The 23,338-nt window shown below is 41.7% G+C and overlaps 1 protein-coding gene across 1 annotated transcript in view; it reads right to left on the bottom strand.

Moving 5' to 3' along the window:
- Window positions 1–937: 937 nt before the first annotated feature.
- Window positions 938–23,338, bottom strand: part of LOC109026155 (uncharacterized) — a 42,445-nt gene continuing 20,044 nt past the window's right edge. The window contains exons 2-3 of the mRNA XM_063703465.1: window positions 6,027–6,196; window positions 938–1,968 (exon numbers count right to left, since the gene is read on the bottom strand). Of these exons, the coding sequence (XP_063559535.1) occupies window positions 1,907–1,968; window positions 6,027–6,196 (232 nt within the window). The 3' untranslated portion in view covers window positions 938–1,906. The remainder of the gene's footprint in view (window positions 1,969–6,026; window positions 6,197–23,338) is intronic.

Raw genomic sequence — 23,338 nt, 5'->3', positions numbered from 1 at the left:
AGGAGGAAGCATATGGGCATAAAAATAACTATAAAACTCATGGCAGAGTATGCAGAATGCTATTAATGGCATTTTACAAACAAGACACTAGGAAATCACACTCAATAATTTATTTAATCAATACTTACTGATTTCCAACTATGGACCAGGCACTATTCTAGAACCCAGAGAGATCACGGTGTACAAGAAAGACAAGGAGCCTGTTTTCATGGGGCTTACATTCTAGTGTGTGGAGACAGAGAACACCCTGGTAATGCCATGGATATATAAAATAATGTCAATTAATTACTGTGTTGAAATAGAACAGGGTGATGTGATAATGAGTACAGTTGAGGGGTGGGATAGAAGGTGGTCAGCTCTGATACCTGAGCTGAGGCTGGAATAAGAATGAAGTAGATTTGCGAAGAATTTATGAAGGAGATCTTCCACACTGAATGAATAGCAAGAGCTGGGATTAGGAGACAGAAATGAGCTTGTGGGGCTTGGGATCTGAAAGAAGGGATATGTAAAAGCATGCTGTGACAAGTGAGAAAGCGATATGAGATGAGGAGCGATGAGCGAGGGTGGATGGGGCAGATGGCACATTACATTTTGGCTATGGTGAAGAACTTGGGGTCTAATCAAGGTGCCATGGGAAGGCACTGAAGGTTCTAAAAAGAGAAGAGATAGGATTTGATTTCCATTTTAAAAGAGCAATCTGGTTGCTATGTGGCAAGTGAGGACTGCAGTGGGGAGAAAATGAATTCAGGAAAACCAGACAAGAGGCTATTTTTGCAATCCAGGTGAATGATGATGAAGGGTGACCTGTAACTAAACTAGGAGCAGTCTAGGTGGTGAGAAAGAGACAGATGCAGGATATATTTTGGAGGTAAGCCAACAAGAGTTGGAAGAAGAGGAGAAAGGTTGTTTCTAAATAAAGAATGCTTCCGTTTCTATCTTTAGTTCAAAAGCCTTTTATGTCAAACAATATAGCAGCTAATAAATTGATTCTATAAATATATCTAATGTACATTTAAGCTAATATTAAATTTCTTTGGGTCTTCAGAGTTTTTACTGTAAAAAATAGCACAAAATAAAAATGCTTAATAAAGAAAGTTGTAAAATACAGAAATGCATAATTTTTAGATAAAAATATATATTATAAAATATGCTACATACATATCTAAGATGAGAATGCCTGTTTTTTCCCTTAGAAATGTGATTCGATCTCGTATTTGGGGGCGGGAGGGGCATGCTGCTGTGCTGTATCAGGTTTTGCCTCTTTTTCTGCAGCATCTTTCAAAAACTGAAAACAATTTAGCCACGTTATCACAAATGCTAGGTGTGGACATTTATTTCCTCATATATGGGCGGTGACTTCCACCATTGGGGCAAACGGACCTGGAAATGCCGAGATGTCCCAGGAAGTCTGGAGCTGATGGAGCCCGCGTCCATCTCACCAAGACCTTAAATATAATGCAGAGTCCCTGCTGCAAATCCATTCCCATCCGTGCTTTGAGACGGAAGGAGGGAAATTGCAGCTATTTACAGCAACCACCATCTGAGCAAGGACTGATTCATGCAGTACCTCGGGAAAGCTAGGTTGGAAACCCTTGTCAACATGCAGTCAAGTCTATGGTTAGAACTGGCCAGTGTGCGCCCTGCATCTGCGGGAGGGTCCGGGGGCCATTTGGAATTTGGGTTTTTTTTGTTTGTCTGTTGTTTGTTTATTTGTTTTTTTAGCGCTCTAAGGGCTAAGGATTCCATCGAGGTAAGGAATGGGCGGGAGTGAGTCCTAAGCGGGCGCTCCCGGGAGAGCGGCTGCGAGAAGCGGGGCCGCAGTTCGGCGGTATGGATCCTCCCCCTGCCCGCCCCGAGCCGACCCGGGCTTGATGAAGTCCCGGGCAGCCCGCGAGGCTGCAGTGTGTCACGCACCAGCTCCCGGCGGCGTCCTCTTCCCCGCCGCGCGCAGTAATGGATCTCTGCGTCCTAAAAGAGGAAGATAATGCCGGGGTTAGCTTATAAATAGATGGTTGCATGCTCTCCCTGCGAAGCATTGATTGAGGCCGCTAAGCTGACTATTGATCTAATTTTAACTTACATGTTCGCACGCACCCTCCCCGCCTCCCTGTCGCGGCTTGGTGGAGCGCGGGGCACGCTGTCTCTCGCGGCCGCCAGAGGGCGGGCCACTGGTCCTCCCGCCACCCTGCCCGTCTGGCCTCTCTGTTTACGCAGACGTACAATGCTGGCCTTTATTGGGTTTGAAAAATAGGAGTTTGATTTTCCTGCACCGGGATGACCTCATCACTCATGAAAGTCGGAGGAAAGCGGGGAATCGGATGACAGGCAGCCGGGAAAATAAAGCTTGCATTTCACCTCCTCCCACTCCACCACCTACACAGAGTACTCGGGATGTGCTTCTCATTTTAAAACCACCTTGCCGAAGCCGGGAAGTGGGAGACGGCGGTAGGAGTGGAATGTTAAATTCTTGTTGGTACTCTGGCACTCGGTGTGCAGCGGCTTCTGTTTAGAAGGTTAATGTCACCTACTCTCTGCCTACAGAGCCTCTTGTAAGGGCGCTCTCCTGAACTGTCACTAAATGGCAGTGCAACAACATTATCTAGGAGTGACTTGACTAACATATTACTAATTATTTCTAGACATAATTCATCTTGCCAAGTTTAAACAATGGTCATCAGCAATTTTATACTGCTGGCTTGTAAATTTCAAATCCGCTTATGATTTCAAATTATTAAGGTAGGGAATTACAGTCTATCATAGTTTTGCTTGCTGCCTTTTGGGACCACAGCACATCAGGATGGGGGTATAGGGTAAAGTAAATGAGAGGGAAAGGGAGACAGAAGACAAAGAAAGATGCCTCCCCTGAAATTCTCCAGCCCTAGAACTCAGCACGTGAACAAACTTTCCTCTGGGATTCAGTGAAACATATTAATAGGAGTCAATGTTTATCAGGCACTTGCTATGTCCCAGGCATTGTACTAACCGTTTTATATTTGTTACTTCATTAAATCCTCAAGACAACCTATCGGTTAGATTATATTATTATCCATATTTTAGAGTTGAAAAAAACTGAGGCAAGTTAGTTGCACAAAGTCAATTAGCTAGAAAGGGACAAAACCAAGATTCAAACCTCAGTAGAGACTGACCCAGAGCCTTGCTCCACATCACCATGTCGAGTGTCTTGACGACATACCTCCCTTGGCAAAGTCTTAAACTCTCTGCATCTCTAAGCAAAGGAGGGTGCGTGTGAAGAAAGATGGCCACTTTCAAATAAGGCCTATCTAGGCTGAAATGGAAAAGCTCTTCATAGGGAGAGCTCTTGCAAAAGTGAAAAACGTACAAAGAAATGATCATCTGCAGCGTTGCTCCTGATAATAGCTTATAGGATGGAAATAAAGTAACCAGAAGAAGGAAACTTCCATTAAGGGGACCTCACCTGGCTATTGATTCCACAAACATTTGCATCCAGTGGACTGGCCATTGTGGTTGCCATTGAAGTATGGTAATGAAGAAGACAGAAGTGCTCTATCCCCTCATGGAACCTCGTGAGAGAAAGGGGTTATAACTAAGTGAACAATCAAACACATAATTGTAATTTGTGATGGTTACAAAGGGGCCTGGTATACTTGCGAGGAGGGAGTCAAGAAAGCCTGTCCGAGGAAATGCCATTTACACAGACAGATACAGCATGAGTAAGGGTTAGCCGGGTCCAGGATGGGCCTGGGCATAATATGGAGAAATATGAGGAAGCCTTGAGGAGGAAATGGTGTTGGGGAATGAGTGGGAGAGGAAGCTGGAGAGCTCACGTGGGATCTGATAAACCAGAGTAAAGATTGGTGACATCATGTTAAGTGCAATGGGAATACCCCCTTAAGAGATTCAAGAATGAGAATAAAGCGATCCAATTTGTATTTTAGAAAGATTGCTTTGTTTGCAGTGGGGAGAATGCATAGGAGGTAGGATGAGGGAGTGAGTGTGGAGAGACTTCAGGAAGTTTGTGCACTAGCTCAGTGAGGGTTGATAAAGGTTTGGACAAGGCCTGCCATAGTGGAAATTGAGAGAAGTGGATAAGCTATTTGCAGTTTGGTGATGGATTGGACAGGATGACTGATGGACAGAGCGAGGTCAAGGATCTCTCCCAGTTTCTGGCTTGAGGCACTGGATTGAATGAGGCATCATTTACTAATCCAGATGACATGAAAAGAGGAGCAAGTTGGGGAACCCTTGGTTTGGGCCTTTCCTATTTGACCATCCAGACAGAAAAGAGACTTCAAAAGTAAGGTTTGAGTGACTTACTGATATGGACAGAAGACAGGGAAATACTGGGTAGAAGAGGGCGATTCCCCAGCAAAGACCCCACCCTCAAGCCTGGATACCCACGGCCCTAAATGAGGACAGGCATTCTTGTTTTTGCTCCCCAAAAGTTGCCTTTTGGCCCACCATACCCCCTAACCTGTACCCATATAAACCCCAAACCCCAGGCTCCAGAGGCAGACTAGGAGATGAGGAGACACACAGATGAATGGCGGAAAGGTGAGGCAGAGAAAGAGAGAAGAGAAGGAGCATCTGAAGGCTGAGAGGAGTTTGGCTGGGGACAGTCAGAGAGGAGTTTGGCAACTGGATGGCCAAACTCCAGGGTAAGATCATCTTCCCATTCCCTTGCCACTTTCAGCTCCCTATCCATCCTGCTGAGAGCCACCTCTACCACTCAATAAAACCCCTGCATTCATCCTTCAAGTCTGTGTGTGACCCAATTCTTTTGGGATGCCTGGGTACCAAGGGGCCAATGAGCTGGTTAACACTTAAGCCATCTGTGGATGGCAGAGCTAAAACAGCATTGTAGCACTAGGGTTGCAGGCACCCATCCCTAGACGCTGCTGTGGGGCCAGAGCCCAAAAGTGCTCGCCCCAATTCCTGCGCCTGCCTGTCTGCATGCTCCCCCTCCCGTAAGGGGTTTGAGCTCATGGAGGTCGAACAGAGAGCTGCACCCCTTGTCACACACCCTGCAAGGGGGGGCCAGAGAACTCTCCCACCTCATTATCATTTCTTTATTGAAGTGACCTATTTGTCATTGTTCTTATCATTGCCACCACTGTCAAAAAGCTCAGCTTTAGTATTGCTATGTGTGAAGTGGAAGAAGAAAACAAGAAAGCTATGGTATATGTATTTGCTTTTTGATATGTTTTGGATCTATGTCCTTACCCAAATCTCATGTTCAGTTGTAATCCCCAGTATTGGAAATGGGGCCTGGTAGGAGGCGATGGGATCATGGGGACAGAGTTCTCATGAGTGGTTTAGCACAAGCCCCCTAGCGCTGTTCTCCTGATCCTGAGCGAGTGAGTTATTGTGAGATCTGGTTGTTTGAAAATGTGTAGCATCTCCTCCTGACACTTGGTCCTGCTCCTAACCATGTAAGATGCCTGCTCCGGCTTTGCTGTCTACCATGAGTAAAAGCTTCCTGAGGCCTCCCCAGAAGCAGATGCAGCACCATGCTTCCTGTAGAGCCTGTGGAACCATGAGCCAATTAAATCTCTTTTCTTTATAAATTACCTGGTTTCAGGTATTTCTCTATAGTAGTGCAAGAAAGGACTAATATACTTTTGTTACAAAACCTGGAGTCTGTGGTGGCCAAACTGAAAAACACAACAAGCAGCAACTCTTTACCTGTATGTCACTTGCAGGACTGGTAAGCAGCATTGTGGTTTATAGCCCTACATATGAGGAGGATCACAGAAAGTTAGAACTGGAAAGGATCTCATTACACTCATTAGGAAACCGAAGACACAGAGATGAAGTGATTTGTCCAGGGTCACACAGCAAGTATGTAAGTGAACAAAAGCGGGGGTCAGCGAATAGGTCTCTGGTTCTTTCTTATGCCACCGTGCCTCTCAAGGGTTAAGACTTTCTCTGTTAGACACATATGCCTTATTCATAAGGACAGGATGCCAGGTTATTATTAAACCTGGGAATACACTTTCATTCAACCTCTGAGAAATGCAAGTATCTAGACAATACATTCTCCCTACCATTCTGCAATTTTCCAGGACAAGAACCCCAACTTCCCTTAGCGTAGCTTGGCATTTGGCTAGGCCCGAAGTCATCCAGCTTCTGGCAACAGATCATTCTCCAGGCAGTGGGTATGGACAGATCATTTTCTTCCTCAAGTCCAGTAGGATGTGCTCTTGCCTGTGGGAGCCTGCCAATAATAAAGGAAGAGTTGATCACCTGCTATGCATCAGACCCTTTACCTACTGAGCTCTCCTAAGTTGTCATAAAGACTGGTTGCTCCTTTCCTTCTTGCTCATTCCTTTTCTCGCCTTCCATTCTTTGAAAATTTCAGAACTGGAGTGGAACTAGAAATCATTGTTCTGTACTAAAGAAGCGTCTTTGCTTTAGAGTCATAGAAATGTCTGTTTCTTCTTCCTGATATGTGTAGAAACATGAGATCAAATCAGTTGTCCCAGGACTTTGACTTATTAAGAGTGGCAACATAATTAAATTTTGCCACTACCAAGGTAAATCAAGAAAGATGAAAATGGTTTAAGTCTATTTATCCATTTCACTGTTTCAAAATAAGGTTTTCTACAACTATGATTTGTGGAGGTTATGGATCTTAGATGTTAGATACGAACAGTCCTATATCCCCAAATTCATTAATTTATTTTTGTCTCTTCAAGTAGTAAATACTACTGTTCATTCATTCATGATTATTCTGAAATATTTCATTTCTAGAATTATCACCCTCTCTTTCTTCTATTACAAGGACAGTAATATTTAATGGCAGTAGTTTTGGAAAGAAGGATACATTCTGTGCTATGATTTACAGAAAAGCATCTGATGGCATTTCTCAGCAGAGATTGGCATTTATGTAACAGAAAACAGTCAAAACAGTTTTTAAATTAAAAAACTATGTAAAAACAATGGCACAGAGAGATAGTTAGGAGTCATTCCTGCAGTGTAGAATTCAATCACTGGGGACTGTCAATAATTTAATCAAATTACTTAAGTGCAAAAAGTTGCCTCATCATTCAGTCATAGTTCTTTTCAAGAATTCTTCCCACCTTGTCCATGGGAGATTTAATATTTTTATTTATATTTTTCTGCATTTTAAAGTTTTCTATAATGCAAATATGTTACCTTTTTCAAGAGAAAAAAAAGCAAAAACATTTTTTGAAATGTATCCTGCATTGGAAAGACCACCTCAAAATTTAGAGGATTATTGAGTAAAAGGTAGATGCTCCTTTGATATTAATCCCCAACAAAAGTCATTGGGGGCAAGATGCCTGCAAAAGCAGGGAGGGTCTGCCATATAAATCAAGCTTGTCCAACCTGCAGCCCAAGGGCCACATGTGTCCCAGGATGGCTTTGAATAGGGCCCAACACAAATTCGTAAACTTTCTTAAAACATTATGAGATTTTTTCGCGATTTTTTAAAAAGTTCATCAGCTATTGTTAGTATATTTTATGTGTGGCATAAGACAATTCTTCTTCTTCCAATGTGGCTCAAGGAAGCCAAAAGATTGGACATCCCTGAAAACCATAGGAAGAGTTTAAGAGTTGGAAATACTATTGATGAGGCTGCCCTTAAATGGGAAAAACATGTTTATTCTTTGATATTGGAGAATAACAGTGATTTACCATTCACATACCAAGATACACCAAAATGACACTGCTTTGAGTTATTTCTCCAGAAGAGGCTAGGCTGGTGCTGGCCCGGAACATAGACATTAAATTGGAAGATGTCTATTTGGGATTAGGTGTCCAGTTTCTAACTATAAAATACAATCAGTTAATGATCCTAATTAAGTTTATAGTCCTTAACCTTGACCTCATTAGCAGACAGTGGCCCTTACTGCTCACTCGCATGCAAGAACATTCTTAACATAAGGTGCAAAGATTAATGAAGAAAAAGGACAATTTAACACTGTAAGAGACCTTTCCCAATCAGCCAATGGGCAAGGGATGGCAATTTCTTTCTGGAGATTGTAAGCAGATGAATTTTTAAGAACAACTCTCTAAATAAGCAAACAGAAGCATTTTTTTTTTCTGCTTTTCATGCTGCTTATCTGGCCTTGGCAAGCTGTTCATTGAAGGGAAAACATTTCTTTAACAACAAAGATTTTAGGAGGTTCCATTCTTTTCATGGCCATCTTGATACCCTTTGACATGCTGAAACATAAACACAGAAACATGGTGCTTTCATCATCTCTCCCTACTGGGCACACACAGCGTTTTTGTTTGTTTGTTTTGTTTTGTTGTTGTTGTTGTTGGTAGGAAACTAAATCTGGCTTCCTGATGCTAATCAAAGAAAGAAGACTGGGAATGAAAATGTCTAATTTTTGTTTTCAGTTGCATTGAGGCAGAAACACCTTTTCCTACTCTTCAGTTGTTTTAATTGTTTCCTCTACTTTTATTCCTTCCGTTTGGAGTTGTAGTTCCCCATGCTTTTCCTGCAGAGATCCACATATATGCATGTGCCACCCACTCCCTGGGTGCAGAGGCAGGATGGGCTGCAGGCTGGTAACACTCCTCCACAACCTTGCAAAGGCTTCACCCACTTCTCTCCTACTCTGAGAGCACATGGAAATGTGTGGGAGTGAGGTGACCTTAGGCAAGGATAATCTCACATCCACTCCAATTTACATGAAAAATGCTCCATTTGCAAACTTCAGAACTTAATTACTTATAAGAAATTACTTGTGGCAAACTCTACAACTGACTGGGGCAGTATGTGACAGCGCTGTACTTGGGAATTAGAACTGTAATATAGTCCCATTTTCACGACAGAGTGTGGGACAGGGTCTATAGAATTTTGCCGCAGGGGGCCCCAAGACCATCCAACCACAGGATTTCATATTCAGAGCAGAAGTGTCTTTGTCCGTGGTGAGTCGGTGTTTAGTCTGTATAACAGAAAGAACTTAATTCTTTAAGACCTGATGCAAATTAAAGAATCACCATGTACAGAAATACTGAAACAATCCAGATAAGAATGACACATATTAATACTGAAAAGCTACATTGATCAAGGCACTTACTGTTTTGGTTACTCAGTTTCCTCTTCTTTAAAATGACAAGGATAATAGTACTTACATCATAGGACTGTTAATACCTGTAAAGTACTGTGAATGCTACTTGCCATACAGTAAGTTCTCCTTAAAGGTTAACTCCATTATTATTACTCTCATTACACCAACACGGCCATTTCTGTGGCTAAACTGAGGATAAAAAACACTGCTAGTGTTGCTAATTTTAAGTTCTAAAGTCACCCTAAGTATAACATAATAATGAAAGAAAGATGGATATATGAGCATCCTTCAGCCAGTTCAATTTATTGTTGAGTCAGAATGAGATACAGATAAATAGAAAATTAGCCTTTAAAATTATTTCTAGTGGAAGTGTAAATGAACACAAACCTTCTACAGGGTGTTAAGAGCCTTAAAATACAAATATCCCATGCACCAGCAATTCCTTAACTGTGAATTTATCTAATGGGCACAATCAGAGATGTGTGAAAAGATACATGTGTAAGATTCTTCATCAAACTTATTTATAATACTGAAAAATTGGAACAGCCTTAGTGTTTAACAATAAGCTACCATTTAAATAAAACACATACATTCATGTGGTAGATGCTGCACAGACATTAAAAACCATGTTGTAGAAGACTATATATTGACATGGACAAATGTTCACGATATATAACCCAGTGAAAATAGCAGGTTGCAAAAGAGTGTATCATAACAATCCTATTTGAATGTAAGTGTAACAGTTGGACTGAAGTAGATCCATGCAAATTTTTTTTAATGAAGCTTGCTATATTCTCAAAACTTCTTTGAACCTTAAAATCTACCCAGAGCATATGTCTTATTTTCTGTCCTATTTTTGTTTAAATCTTAGTCTAGTCCACTGATTTTTGTAATCTATTCTTGTTAAAGTCTTAGGCTTTCTCTGTTGACAATTCTGTCAAAATTCAATATCATTAGCTGTCCTTACTCATAGGTACAAGCTTTTTCTCCCTGAACTAATACTGTCTATCCCAGCTTCACCGACTCCAACCCCAGCGGGGAGGAGAGAGAACTCCTCTTCTTGTGGCTGGGAGCAGCAGCCTCAGTAGTAGGAGGTGCCTGTGTCCTGATCTGGTGGCACTTTGTTCCGTGGCATCTGCTATCTTGCTGTAGCTGTATGCATGGTTTCCTGAGGCCATGTTCAGCTTCATGCCAGCTCCCTCATGGGACGCTTTTGCCCTAGAGGGGCAGCTGCATGTCCCTTCGGCCCCCACTCAGGTTGCTGTACACCTGTGATCTCTCTACAAAGCTCTGTGCTTCCAGCAGACATCGGGGTCCTCTTCTGTGCCTGAAAGTCACAGAGAACAGGGGAAGGTATGTCCACTTCCTCCTTCCTCCTTCCTCTTCCAGGCACACTAAAGGATCTCTTCAAGCCCCACTGGCATACATTATGCCATCAAGCCTTCTACCTTCTGCAATTGCATGGGGCAGGAACCTTCACTGTCAAAGAGATGCATGTCAAACAGCTCCCTTACTTTCTGGGGTGGTGGTGGGAGGAGTGGGATGGCATGGGATGGTGTAAGGACCATGGAGCAGAGAAGGACAATTTATCATCCCTGAGGGATCCCAGAGAGCCACCCTCAGAATCCCTTCAAATACTCCCTCTATTTTTTTAAACAAATCAACTATATTAAATTGTATTACATAAGATGAAATGCACCATTATAAATGTACAGTTTGATGAGCATTAACAAATGCATACACTTATGTAAGCACTACAATCAAGATATGGAACACTTTTATCTGTCCACAAAGTCCCCTCTTACCCTTGTCAAGTCAATACCGGCTCTCCTATCCTATGCACCACTGGTCTTCTTTCTGTCCCTTGAAATATAGTGCACACTTGCTAGCATTGCATGTAAGTAGCATAACACAGCATGTACATTCTTGCATGTGGCTAAGCATGATGTCGCTGAGATTTTATGATGATGTTGCTGTAGTTTGTTACATTTCATTGTCAAGTTGGGTCCCATTATATGGATATGTGACAGTTTGTTTATCCATTCACTGATTGATGGATATTTGGGTTGTTTTTCTGAAGGGGGGGGCTATAAACATCTATGTACAAGTCTTTATTTATGTGGATTTGTGCTTTAATTTCTGTTGGGTAAATACCTAAGATTAGAGTGACTGGGTCATATGATAGTGTATATATAACTTTATGAAACTGCCAAACTGTTTTCCAAAGTAGTTAGTTGTACTATTTTTTATCCCTATTGGAGGTGTATAAAAATTCCTGTTCCTCCACATCCTTGCCAACACTTGTTTTTTCAGTCTTTATAATTTTAGTCTAGTGGGTTTATAGTAAATCTCATTATGGTTTTAATTTCATTCCCCTGATGATTAATTATGTCGAGCATCCTTAAAGTGCTTATTAGCCACTTGTATGTCTTTGTTGGTGGGGCGTCTGTTCAAACCTGTTGTTCATTTTTTTTAAATAAACTTTTTATTTTAGAAGAGTTTTTGATTTACAGAAAAGTTGCAAAGATTGTGCAAAGAGTTCCCATATGCCACACACCCAGTTTCTTCTACTGTTAACATCTTACATTAGTATGGTACATTTGTCACAATGAACAAGCCAATATTGATATATTATTATTAAAGTTCATAGTATATTCTGTGTCTTCCTTTCCTTTCTTACCTAGTGTCATTCCCTACCTCTCCCAGGATCCCATCCAGGATAGTATATTAAAAATGGTTGCTATATCTTTTTAGGCTCCTTTAGACATCTGTTTCTCAGACTTTCTTTGCTTTTGATGACTTTGACACTTTTGAGAAGTACAGGCTAGGCATTTTATAGAAGGTCCCTCGATTGGAGTCTGTGATAGCTTTCATGTGACTCTACTAGGGTTGTGGGTTTTGTGGAAGAAGACCACAGAAGTAAAGTGCCATTCTCCTCCCATCATATCAAGGGTATGTGCTGTTGGGAACAGGTCCCCCAAAATCTGGCCATAAACTGGCCCCAAAACTGGCCATAAACAAAATCTCTGCAGCACTGTGACATGTTCGTGATGGCCATAACACCCACGCTGGAAGGTTGTAGGTTTACTGGAATGAGGGCAAGGAACACTTGGCCCGCCCAGGGCGGAAAACCATTTAAAGCCGTTCTTAAACCACAAAAAATAGCATGAGCAATCCGTGCCTTAAGAGCATGTTCCTGCTGCAGATAGCTAGCCAGACCCACCCCTTTTATTTCAGCCCATAAGGGATACTTCAGCCCATAAGGGATCCCTTCGTTTCCCATAAGAGATACTTTAACATCTATAGAAACAATGCTAATGACTGGCTTGCTGTTAATAAATAAGTGGGTAAATTTCTCTGTTCAAGGCTCTCAGCTCCGAAGGCTGTGAGACCCCTGATTTCTCACTTTACACCTCTATATTTCTGTGTGTGTGCCTTTAATTCCTCTAGCGCCACTGGGTTAGGGTCTCCCCGACCGAGCTGGTCTCGGCAATGTGCTATCAGCATGACTTATCACCACTGATGCTAACCTTGATTACACAGCGAAGGTTGTGTTTGTCAGGCTTCTCCATTCTAAAGTTACTCTTGTGTTTTCCTTTCCCATACCATACTCTTTGGAAGGAAGTCGCTATGCAGTGCCCACACTTACATGATGGGGAGTAATACTCCACCTTCTCAAAATGGGATGTATGAATAAATTATTTGTAATACTTCTTTATTGTAGGTTGGTCTATTTAACCAGATTTTTAAAATCCAATGATTTTTTATATCCTATGGAGAGTATGCACTCAGTATTTATTTTCCACTTTGGATGGATTATAAATCAATATTTCATTATTGATTTTGTTGCTCACATTGTTTCAGCTTTGACCATTGGGAGATTCTTTACTTAGTTCCTGTATCCATCTGATATATCCCCATCATTGTGTTTTCTCGAGCCCTTCCTCACATTCTGAAACTACAAGATAAGCCAGGCTCATCTAGTATAGCCCTTGCCCCAGCCCTGAGACCAGCCATTTGTCTCAGGAGCCACAGTTCTTTTATTGGAGAATGTTAAAAGAAACATAGAAATGGGTTCTGAGTGTGATTATTTTTACTAAGGTATCTGTTGTCTATTTGTAAATTGGATTGTTTATCTTTTCATGGTGGAATTATAAGGAATGTTTTGGGTTTTGTTTTGTTTTTGATTCTGGATACATATTCTATATCTGATATGTGTGTTGCAAATATTTTCTCCCAGCCCGTGGCTAGTGGAGGGAGGAGGGTGGGTGGAAGGGAGTGTGAGTATAAAGAATTGTTTTGGTTACTTGGATGAGGCTAATCAGGACATCATTGAAATATCTTTAAAATGTTCTTTACATGGAATTCCCGGTGCTCAGACTACAATTGTGGGTGTCGTTTTGCCTCAAGGTCCACTAGTCTCAAAGGAGGAAAGTGTCCCCAGGGTTTGTTCCTTCTCCTCGGATGAGCAACAATGTGGAAGGAATGGCTGTGAGACACTTGAAGAAATGTTGAATTCAAAAGTGAGTCCACAAAAGACTTAAGCTTCAATAATGGCTTCAATAAAATCTGAGCTGAAGTGAGCATGATTATTTTATATGACATTGAAAAAACTCAATGTCAAATATGGCTGCTGTTTTTAGGCTTAAAACAGAAAAGAAGCTCATGTGTGGAGATAGATGTGTAGCCACTCACAGTCTAGAGCAAGAGGAATGTTGACACTAAAGTTCTGGCAGTTTTAAATCGTTTCTGATGACGGAGATTTCAGTGGCATTTTCTCAAAATATAACAGTAGGCTAAAATATTCATTTCCACACCAACTGAATGACTACTATGTGTAGGCAAGGCATTATGAAGGAAGAAAGATCAAAAAGTACTTCTCTTTTCTCCATAAGCTTATGGTTTGGTGCAATGATTTCTGGATTTTTAAAATTGTACACCCACATTTAATTATACACCCATGAACTACAGTATGACCTAATCCTAAAAAATAAATTCAAAATGATGAAAATTGAGTGAATTCAAATCAGTTAATTAATAGTATCATTTGACTATAATTGTTTTGCAAGCTTAGCTACTATTTAGAAACTCAAGCAAGATGGAAACAAGTTGACTCAGGACTTACCTTTAAAAAATGATCATGGTTGTCGGTATACTTTCAGCAAAAAGTCCTCTGCCATTTAACTATATCTTATTGTACAATCTTTGTACAATAGGAATTATTGATTGTTATACTGTGCCTCTGTTCTAAGGTAATCTACCGAGTCATTAAAGAAAACGTGACATTGTTTCTAGTTTGCTCTTTTACTGAGGCAGGGAAACCTTTAAACAAGACGTGTTAGAAATCCAGACTTTTTCAGATTTTTGAAAGGTAACATAATGCATGAATAGTACATTACATAACCTCCCAAGCAGGATCTGGGACAGATCTCATAATCAAACTCATTAATATCTCTAAATGAATATTTGAATATAAATAGTATGCATAAGGGCTATACATAATCTCCTGTCAAACCAGTTAGGTTTTGCCACCAAATGACGATGGCACAAAATACATTTTTTAAAAGAGAAAAGTTTTATTTCTAGAGATTTGGGGATTTTGAAAATTCAGGTAAGAAGCTGTCAAACTGAGTTATGTTTGAAAAAAATTTCAACAAAAGAATTAAACCCAAAAGGAGTTTTGGGTCTTGTATCAATTAATAAAAATTGTTCATCAGTCAAAACATCTTCATTTCTATGAAAGATAGTCATTTGAGATAGGCTCTTCACTAATATTTGTGGGGGCTGGAGCAAGAACGTAAATGTGTTGTAGAAAAAAAATGGTTTCTTGTCACATGACCAGGAAAGATTAGGCTCATGGACACATAGAAGGGTTAGGAGTGAAATTTTTTGGGTGAAAAGGAAAAAGGAGAAACAACCCAGCAAAATAAGATACAGTGCCAGTAACAGTCTCTCCACCTCAACGATAGAATCCCAGGTCCCCACCCAGGAACAGGAGAGGCCAGGCACCTCCCCTGTACAAATGGTGAGAACTTCTCAAGGTTCCACCCTGTCCTCCCAGAGCACAGGCCAATAGGAGATTCTCCGGTGAGCCCTTTTTACTTGGCTGTCTCAAATGGGGACCCTCATACCGTATGCTAACAAATTGTTTAATAAATATGTCCTGTCTGTCTACCTTTTTAAGGATACCTTCATAATGAGAAATTTTAAAAAGATGACTGCATTTGATTTTTTTTATATGACTGGGTATCCTGAAAGGGTGAGTAACAAAATAAGGACATATATAATTTATGAATTATTATTTGCTTGCTCCATAAAATTGAATATTTCTCTTCTCAATATAAAAATACAAATTATGTTGTTATAATCAAATTTATACGATTGACAGTAATGAACTAATTGATTAAAATCTTCAATATAGATTAATAAAAATGTAAAAAAGTTAATGTAAAACTTTATATTGGCAAATAAAAAAATTTTACGTTTCCCAAAAAATATATTTTTATCTATTAAAATTAAAAGGCAGAATATGAATTATATGACAATAAATTTTAAATTTAAAAAGTATATGAAACTAAAATTTATTACTTTATTTTTAAAATGTAATTACCTTTTAAAAATGCATGTATAATAAAATATTCACAATTCTAACATTTGATGTTTATCTAGTTGCCAATGTTAAGAATCAGTATCTTGATTCTTGCATGTTATGTCTAGACCTACATATATACATTTATGCATATATACACATTTAAGAGTAATTCAAACTTTTTAGCATTGCAAAGTGTTTCTCAGCTACCATGTGGAAATGCTGTGAACATCACATTAATGCATGAGCCCTTCTGGATCATGAATCAGATAGAACACAGAGGGAAACAGGAAGGTGGACTTTTAGCCTACTGGCAGAGGATTCTTCATTGTGCAAGAATCTATTGCATTTTTGCTATTTGAGAGAAAAGATTTGATGAGTTAATTTCCTTTTCTCCTACCCAAGTGCTTGAAGGGCTCAAATCCTCCCACTCTCTGTGGCCATGACCCTCTTAGCATTCAGACACAATCTTTTGTTTAGAAGACATTGGGTAAGACCTGTAGAGAAAAATTTCCCTGTAACTTAAGTGAAGTTCATAGAAAAAGAGGATTAGGTGACTGGTAGTCCTGTGACAATATTGAGTAGAAGATTCTGCATGTCAGAAGCACCAATGTGTTAAAGGAGGAATTAGCATATGAAAGCCAATCCAAACAAGTAACTGCCCAATCTGTTTTTAAAAACATACAACAGGCCTGGCGCGGTGGCTCACGCCTGTAATCCCAGCACTTTGGGGAGGCCGAGGCGGGCGGATCACGAGGTCAGGAGATGGAGACCATCCTGACTAACACGGTGAAACCCCGTCTCTACTAAAAATACAAAAAAATTAACCGGGCATGGTGGCGGGCGCCTGTAGTCCCAGCTACTCGGGAGGCTGAGGCAGGAGAATGGCGTGAACCCGGGAGGCGGAGGTTGCAGTGAGCCGAGATAGCGCCACTGCACTCCAGCCTGGGGGACAGAGCAAGACTCCGTCTCAAACAAAAACAAAAACAAAAAAACCTCCAACAGCAGAGCATTTCAGCCAACGGTTCCAATGTTTAAATAACGTTTTCCTATGGATGCTCTATATCTGTGGTCAGCAAACCCTAGCCGGCAGGCTGAAACCAGATCACGGACTGTTTTTGCAAATAAAGTTTTATTGGAACACAGCCACGCATTGATTTGTGTTTATGCCTGCTTTCAGGCTAAGATGACAGAGCTGAGGAGTTAAAAAGGCTGAAATATTTACTCTCTGGCCCTTTACAGAAAAAGGTTGCTGACCACTGCTCTCTTTTTTTTGTTTTTATTTATTTATTTATTTTTGAGACGGAGTCTCGCTCTGTCTCCCAGGCTGGAGTGCAGTGGCACGATCTCGGCTCACTGCAAGCTCCGCCTCCCGGGTTCACGCCATTCACCTGCCTCAGCCTCCCGAGTAGCTGGGACTACAGGCACCCGCCACTACGCCCGGCTAATTTTTTGTATTTTTTAGTAGAGACGGGGTTTCACCGTGTTAGCCAGGATGGTCTCGATCTCCTGACCTCGTGATCCGCCCGCCTCAGCCTCCCAAAGTGCTGGGATTACAGGCGTGAGCCACCGCGCCCGGCAGGCCACTGCTCTATTTCATGACTAGCTGAAATCTTGCACAACAAAGTGGGGTCATTCTCTTCAGTTAGAGCCTCACTGAAAAATAGAGAACCACCCACAATGCCATCTCTACAAATAACCTTCGTATGAGAAGTCTTAAATACCCACTCTTAAAATGAGGTAACCTTGTTTATCTAATCCCCTTGATTTAACCTTCTCTCTCTTACCTGGAACCAAAATTTACAATTCCCACATGTGCTTAATTGTTAAACAGGTTCACAGGTTAAAAGTACGTATGAAGAAGGCTAAAACGTTAATCACATATTATTCAAAAACTTAGGAGTAAAATTAATTTTCTCCTTAACCAGAGGCCCTTGAACATTTAAAGAAGTGAGCCATACCTAGATACGTCATGGGGTTCAGATCATTCCCATTTTTCTGCTCCCCTAAATTCTGAACACTGTGTCAATTTTCAGAAATGCTTTGGGCAGTCTGTGTGGCAGGGATACCACAGGTATAGCAAGGTCTTCCACACTAAAATGCAAATTGGGTTTTGATGAATGCAACTATTGCAAAACTATGAAGTGATTAGAAAACTTTTTGTTCTTTCTGCTTAATGTGGGTAAGCACTAATTTACTTTCTTTTCCTCTCTGTACATGTTTCTCCACAAAAATGCACAGACTACTGAGAATGATTATGAGAGCAATAAAGAAAGGGCTAAGCCTCCAGATAGCTATCCTAACACAAGGATGATGTGACTAAGAATTCTGTTGCCCGAGGCTAGCAGAAGGTGTGCTTGCCTTTGTGGACAAGTGGTGCAACCTAGTGGAAAGATGGTCATGCCTGGCCTTGATTGCTAGCTCAGCCACCCACAGTTCTGTGAACTTGAACAAATTCTGTACTCTGTCTGAGCCTAACCTGTAAAATGGAGGTTTCCTGTGTCTTGCAGAGTTACTATGAGGATATGAAATAATAGCCATCCAGCATATGGCATTTGATAAATGACAGTTTTCATGACTGTTATTCTTATTGCCAGGACACTACACAGCTACCTACTCCAAGAGTAAGAGTGTCAGAGAGTGAGGTGAGAGGAGACAGACCACAGGCATTCTGGAATAACCACTATGGTCACCACCTCACCTCCCTTAATGTTGACAGTTTGCATGGCCCCGGAGATGTTTAGAGAGCCCTTCCACAGTCACCACCCCACTCCCTTTCCTTTTCTCCCTCTGCCTAGAAAGTCAGGGACCTCTGTGACAAATTGCAGACACCCCTGGAACAAATGCAATGAAAGCTCAGAACCACAGGGAATTCCTAGACATGCTACAGCATGGCTGGGTCCTGCTTTTACTCAAAAAGTTCATTTTCTCTAGCTCCAGAGAAACAGACAATTTAGGATTGAAGTGGGAGCTTCACTTGGTTTCTCTTCCAGTTCCCCTCACAGCCAGTGGGCCTTTGGTTTCATCCTGAAAGTGCCCTAATAAGTCCACATCCTGTTCATCTTTCTCTGAAAGATCAAGAAGCAACAGAAGCCCGTGGACTCCATGACCCTCAGGAGGCCAGACCGGGGACTGAGGCATGAGGAAGCCAAGAAGACAATCTGTAGTGCTCACCCCAACAAGGCTGGCATTAGTAGGTGTGGGAGAGGCAGCTGCCTGCATCCTATAACCTGGGAGGAAGGGGGCGGGGGTGGGACTTAGAGAGAGTATATTATTTTGCTAGGGCCACCACAACAAAGTACCACAACCTAGATGGCTTAAAACAGCAGAAATGTATTGCCTCACAGCTCTGGAGGCTGAAAGACTGAAATCCAGGTGTTGGCAGGGCCGTGCTCATCTGAAACCTATAGGGGAAAACCCTTCCTTCTGTCATTCGTGTGCAGCACTCCATGCTGCCTGTGACATCACATGGCACTCTCCCTGTGTGTCTTCACATTGCCTTCCCTCTACGTGCCTCTTCTCTTCTTATAAGAACACCAGTCATACTGGATCAGGGCTCACTCTACTCCTGTGTGACCTCATCTAGACTTGAATATGTCTGCAAAGACCCTATTTCCAAATAAGTTCATATTGAGAAGTTCTAGAAGTTAAGAGTTCAGCCTAACTTCTGGGGGAGGACAAAATTTAAACCCATAACAGGTAGTGAAAGGGGGGCGGTGGACTCCGGAGGTCTAACTTCCTCAGGTCTCCCCGCAAGCCCGGCACGACCACTCCTTTTTGCGGTAATATCCTTAGGGTTTTTTACCTTTAACCTTCAGTCAGTTTTTCCCCTGCGACACCCAACATTACAATCCTCTGTGGGATCTTCTTCACAACTAGATTCCTGGGGAGTGGGATAGGCAGAAGAGCTGCAACCTCAGAATCTGCATTTTCTAGCCAGCCTGAGAATCACAGCCTTCAGGAAGAAAATAGGAGATTTGCTCTATTGCTGAGTTGGAGCAGGGACCCCTCTCTAAGAGGCTTGTGGTCTTCCTAAGCAGAAAAATAGAGGAAAATCTTGAGCTTCTCCAAGGGAAATTCCAGGCACCTAGCTAGCCCTGAGAAGTAAATAAGCAACTTGTTAAGCTAGAAGGTAATAGTAGCCTACAAACAGTAGCCAAGGAAGCTAGATTCACAGGATGTTTGGTTCCCCTATAGAAACTAAAGACAACATCTTAACATATATCTCTGAGTTGTTATTTTAGAAACCTGGACCTGCACCAAATGGATCCTCCAGCACATAGACCTCAGATAAGGGGGAACTGAATACCGAACTCTACCTATCATTCTTCGTCCTAAATTTCTTCCTGAGGGGCCTGGAGAAAAGTCACACTCAGGGAGCTAACATTTGTTCAGCCAATCCTAAATTTTTGTTATTTATTTATTTATTTAGACAGAGTCTTGCTCTGTTGCCCAGGCTGGAATGCAATGGCAGGATCTCGGCTCACTGCAACCTCTGCCTCCCTGGTTCAAGCGATTCTCCTGCCTCAGCCTCCCGAGTAGCTGGAATTAAGGACATCTGCCACCATGCCTAACTAATTTTTATATTTTTAGTAGAGACAGGGTTTCACCATGTTGGCCAGGCTGGTCTCGAACTCCTGATCTCAAGTGATCCGCCCGCCTCGGCCTCCCAAAGTGCTGGGATTACAGACGTGAGCCACCGCGCCCAGCCAACCCTAAATTTTTAAACAAAGCTCCTCCTTAACCAATTGCAAATCAGAAAATCTTTGAATCTACCCATGACTCACAAGGCCCCACTTCAAGATAATCTCTCCCTTTTAGGCCAAAACCAGTGTGTAACCTCCGTGTATTGATTTATGATTTTACCTATAACATCCGCTGTCCTGAAATTTTCCCCTGCCTTGAAAAACACTTGCCTGCAAGCCACTGGGGAGGTCAGGATTTTAGTGTTAGCTGCCTGGTCCTCATTGCTTGGTGCCCTGCTAATAAATGCCTGGCTTTCTTTTGCTGCTATCCTGATGTCAGTGTTTGTCTTTGCTGTGCCGGGCAAGCGGATCCCAGTTTGTTTTTATAACATTGCCAGCCACATCTGCTATATGGTGAATGATCGCAGATCCTTTTGGGGTTCAGATATGGATAAAGTAAAGGAAAAAGAGAAGGCTTGGGGAACTTGGTGTGGGATAAAGAGGACAAGGGATTAGAATAAGGGTGCTGAGAATCTTAGATGGGGGAAACATCTTCCCACTACTCTCTTTTGCCAACAACTGGCCCTGGACACCAGCCTTTATATGTGGAAGCCAAGATAAATATTCTGCTATGTTGCTCCCATTCCCTTGTCAGTTAGCAAGTAAGGGCAGTCAGCCCAACAGGCTAGGCCAGGTTCTCCATTCCTCTAAGATTCTCAGGGCACAAACTGAGGCCCCCTCAGTCAAAACACCATTACCTGAGTAGACTCGGACACCTTGCTGATGTGGAGATGTGAGAGTGGTTTAAGAAACAGTAACAGGGTTTGTCCTCCCCTACTTCGTCATATGCTCCATAAGTGATAGATGCATAGGGCATCTGACTAGGAATAAGCCTGTTATTCCACTCCAGGGTAGGGATGTTCCACTCCAGGGGAGGGATGCTGGTGTTTATCTTCTCTGCACACTCTGGGCCCCAGAATTTTTATTGCAAAAAAGAGTTGAGGGGGGACCTCCTTTGTAGTAGCTATCTATTACCTTTGTCGTAGCTGAAGACGTTCTTCCATGGAACTCAGTGAAAATAACAAAAAGGAAAACTGAGAGTGGTTGAGCCAATACAGTGAAATGAATTATCCACAATTTACTAAGTACACAACAAGCTATAAATAATAAGAGTTATAGCCTGGTGTACTTCCCGTGCATCCTGTTAGAAAGATCCTGAGCTTCCAAATATTGGAAGGAGACTCTGGGTTCCTCTTCTTCAACTTGCTTTCAATATTGCTTAGCTTCCTGGAAGGCTGGTGGCTGCCTGGTAGAGGAGAAACATATAGGAAAGCATTCAAGAAACGAGTCATTGATCTTGAGCAAAGTAAAGAAGAGAGGCTGTCCCAGAAGTGAAAGGACAGAATAGACTCTGCATTTCCAGAAGGAAGAGTAATATTAAATGTCCAAGTACATGGACAAAGATGCCCCACTGAGGAAGTAGGGCAAGGAAAGGAATACTGTGGCCATTCACAAGAAGGGCTGGGCTAAGGGTAAAGATGTCAGTGTCCATCAACGAAAGAGACTTCTGGGGAAGGGGGTGGGAGGAATATACAATCAGTTTCATGCTTCTGTGTTTAGGGCCTAGAACACTAGGATGTAGTCCTGTTTTCCACAGTCGATTAATTGATATAGAATAAACTGTTGTCACTAGTAGCTGTCAGTGGAGCACTGACTCTGGAGCTAAGACTCTCTGGGTTTGAATCCTAGCTCTGCCATCCTAGTCGCATGACTTTGATCCAATTTAATTATCTGTTTCTTAGTCACAAAGGACTTATCTATAAAATGGAGATAAAAATAGTACCTACTTTGAAGTGTTTTGTAAAATTGAATTCATCTGAATAAAACAGAGCGTCTGGAACATAGTAAAGACTCTTAAACATTCTTTGTAAGAAAACTAATTAGCCAAAATTGCCTTGAGGGTCTGGTTTGATTCTGGTTTTGGCTGGGGATCTGATTCTGCATTGTCTTCTGACCCCTTTCTAATTTGTACTTGACCATATTTTCCGATGTCCCATCATAATTCATGCTGAATAAGTCAGAACCTTATGAGGGGGGAAGATAAAATTTCAGAGAATGTGTGTGCGTTTGTTTACAGTTGAAGGTTTTTCAAATCTCTCTCTCTCTTTTTTATTTTTTTTAGTATTTTTAAATATGTTCCCCTATATCTAGCTATTTCTGTTTGTGCTACTGCATAGATTCAGGCACACTTCTCATCTTCAAGAGGGATAGCTCTTCTGTAGTTCTTAAAAATGTCTGTTGTAGCTTCCTGAGAATGCCTCTTCCACTTGCCCTGCTATGATGGGATGGGTTTGTGGACTCTCCTGGCTTTCTGTGGGAAGAGAAAAACTTCCAGATGAATTTAACCCAGTAGTTCCCCCACTACTTAGAAGTCATTTACTAGGTGCATATTTCCTATATTGTACTGTTTATTATCAGTATCCTCTTCCTCTCTCTCCTTTCCTACTTTACCCCTACTGCCGTATCTCTCTCTTTCAATATAATAAAAATGTCCACAGACATCTGTGCCCTGAACTGTTTTCTGTTTAGAGTTCATGTCCACTTGTCTTGCTTCATATACAGTATGATTTGATGGGTGCATATGGCTATATCTGCCCCTAAACATCATCTATTTTAGCTTCTCCCAAAGTCTGAAATTTCCATGATTAAACACTCTTCTCTGGCTCAAGGCATCTTCTCCTAAAGACTCCTGTACAAATACAGGTGATCTCCCCTAGGAAAGTTGACTCATGGGTAACATCTCCATGGTTTGTTAGATTCCTCCTTGACACAGTGTGGCAGCAGGCTCTCAAGGGCACCAAATTAGTCTGTGAAAGAAGAAGAAGTGTGGTTCGATAAGAAGAAAAATCCTTCTGCCCAGCAGGCCCTAACAGCCCAAGGAAGGGGGCTGTCCATGCATGATACTCTGTGCTGGGATCATGGCAGTACTGGGCCATCAGACAAGGAAGAGTGGGGACAGACTGTTCCAAAGGGTGAAG

The sequence above is a fragment of the Gorilla gorilla genome, chromosome 2 (genome assembly GCF_029281585.2).
Source record: "Gorilla gorilla gorilla isolate KB3781 chromosome 2, NHGRI_mGorGor1-v2.1_pri, whole genome shotgun sequence".
Classification (NCBI taxonomy): domain Eukaryota; kingdom Metazoa; phylum Chordata; class Mammalia; order Primates; family Hominidae; genus Gorilla; species Gorilla gorilla.
Note: the sequence above shows the minus strand (reverse complement) of the source record. Positions and strands in the feature narration are given on the sequence as shown.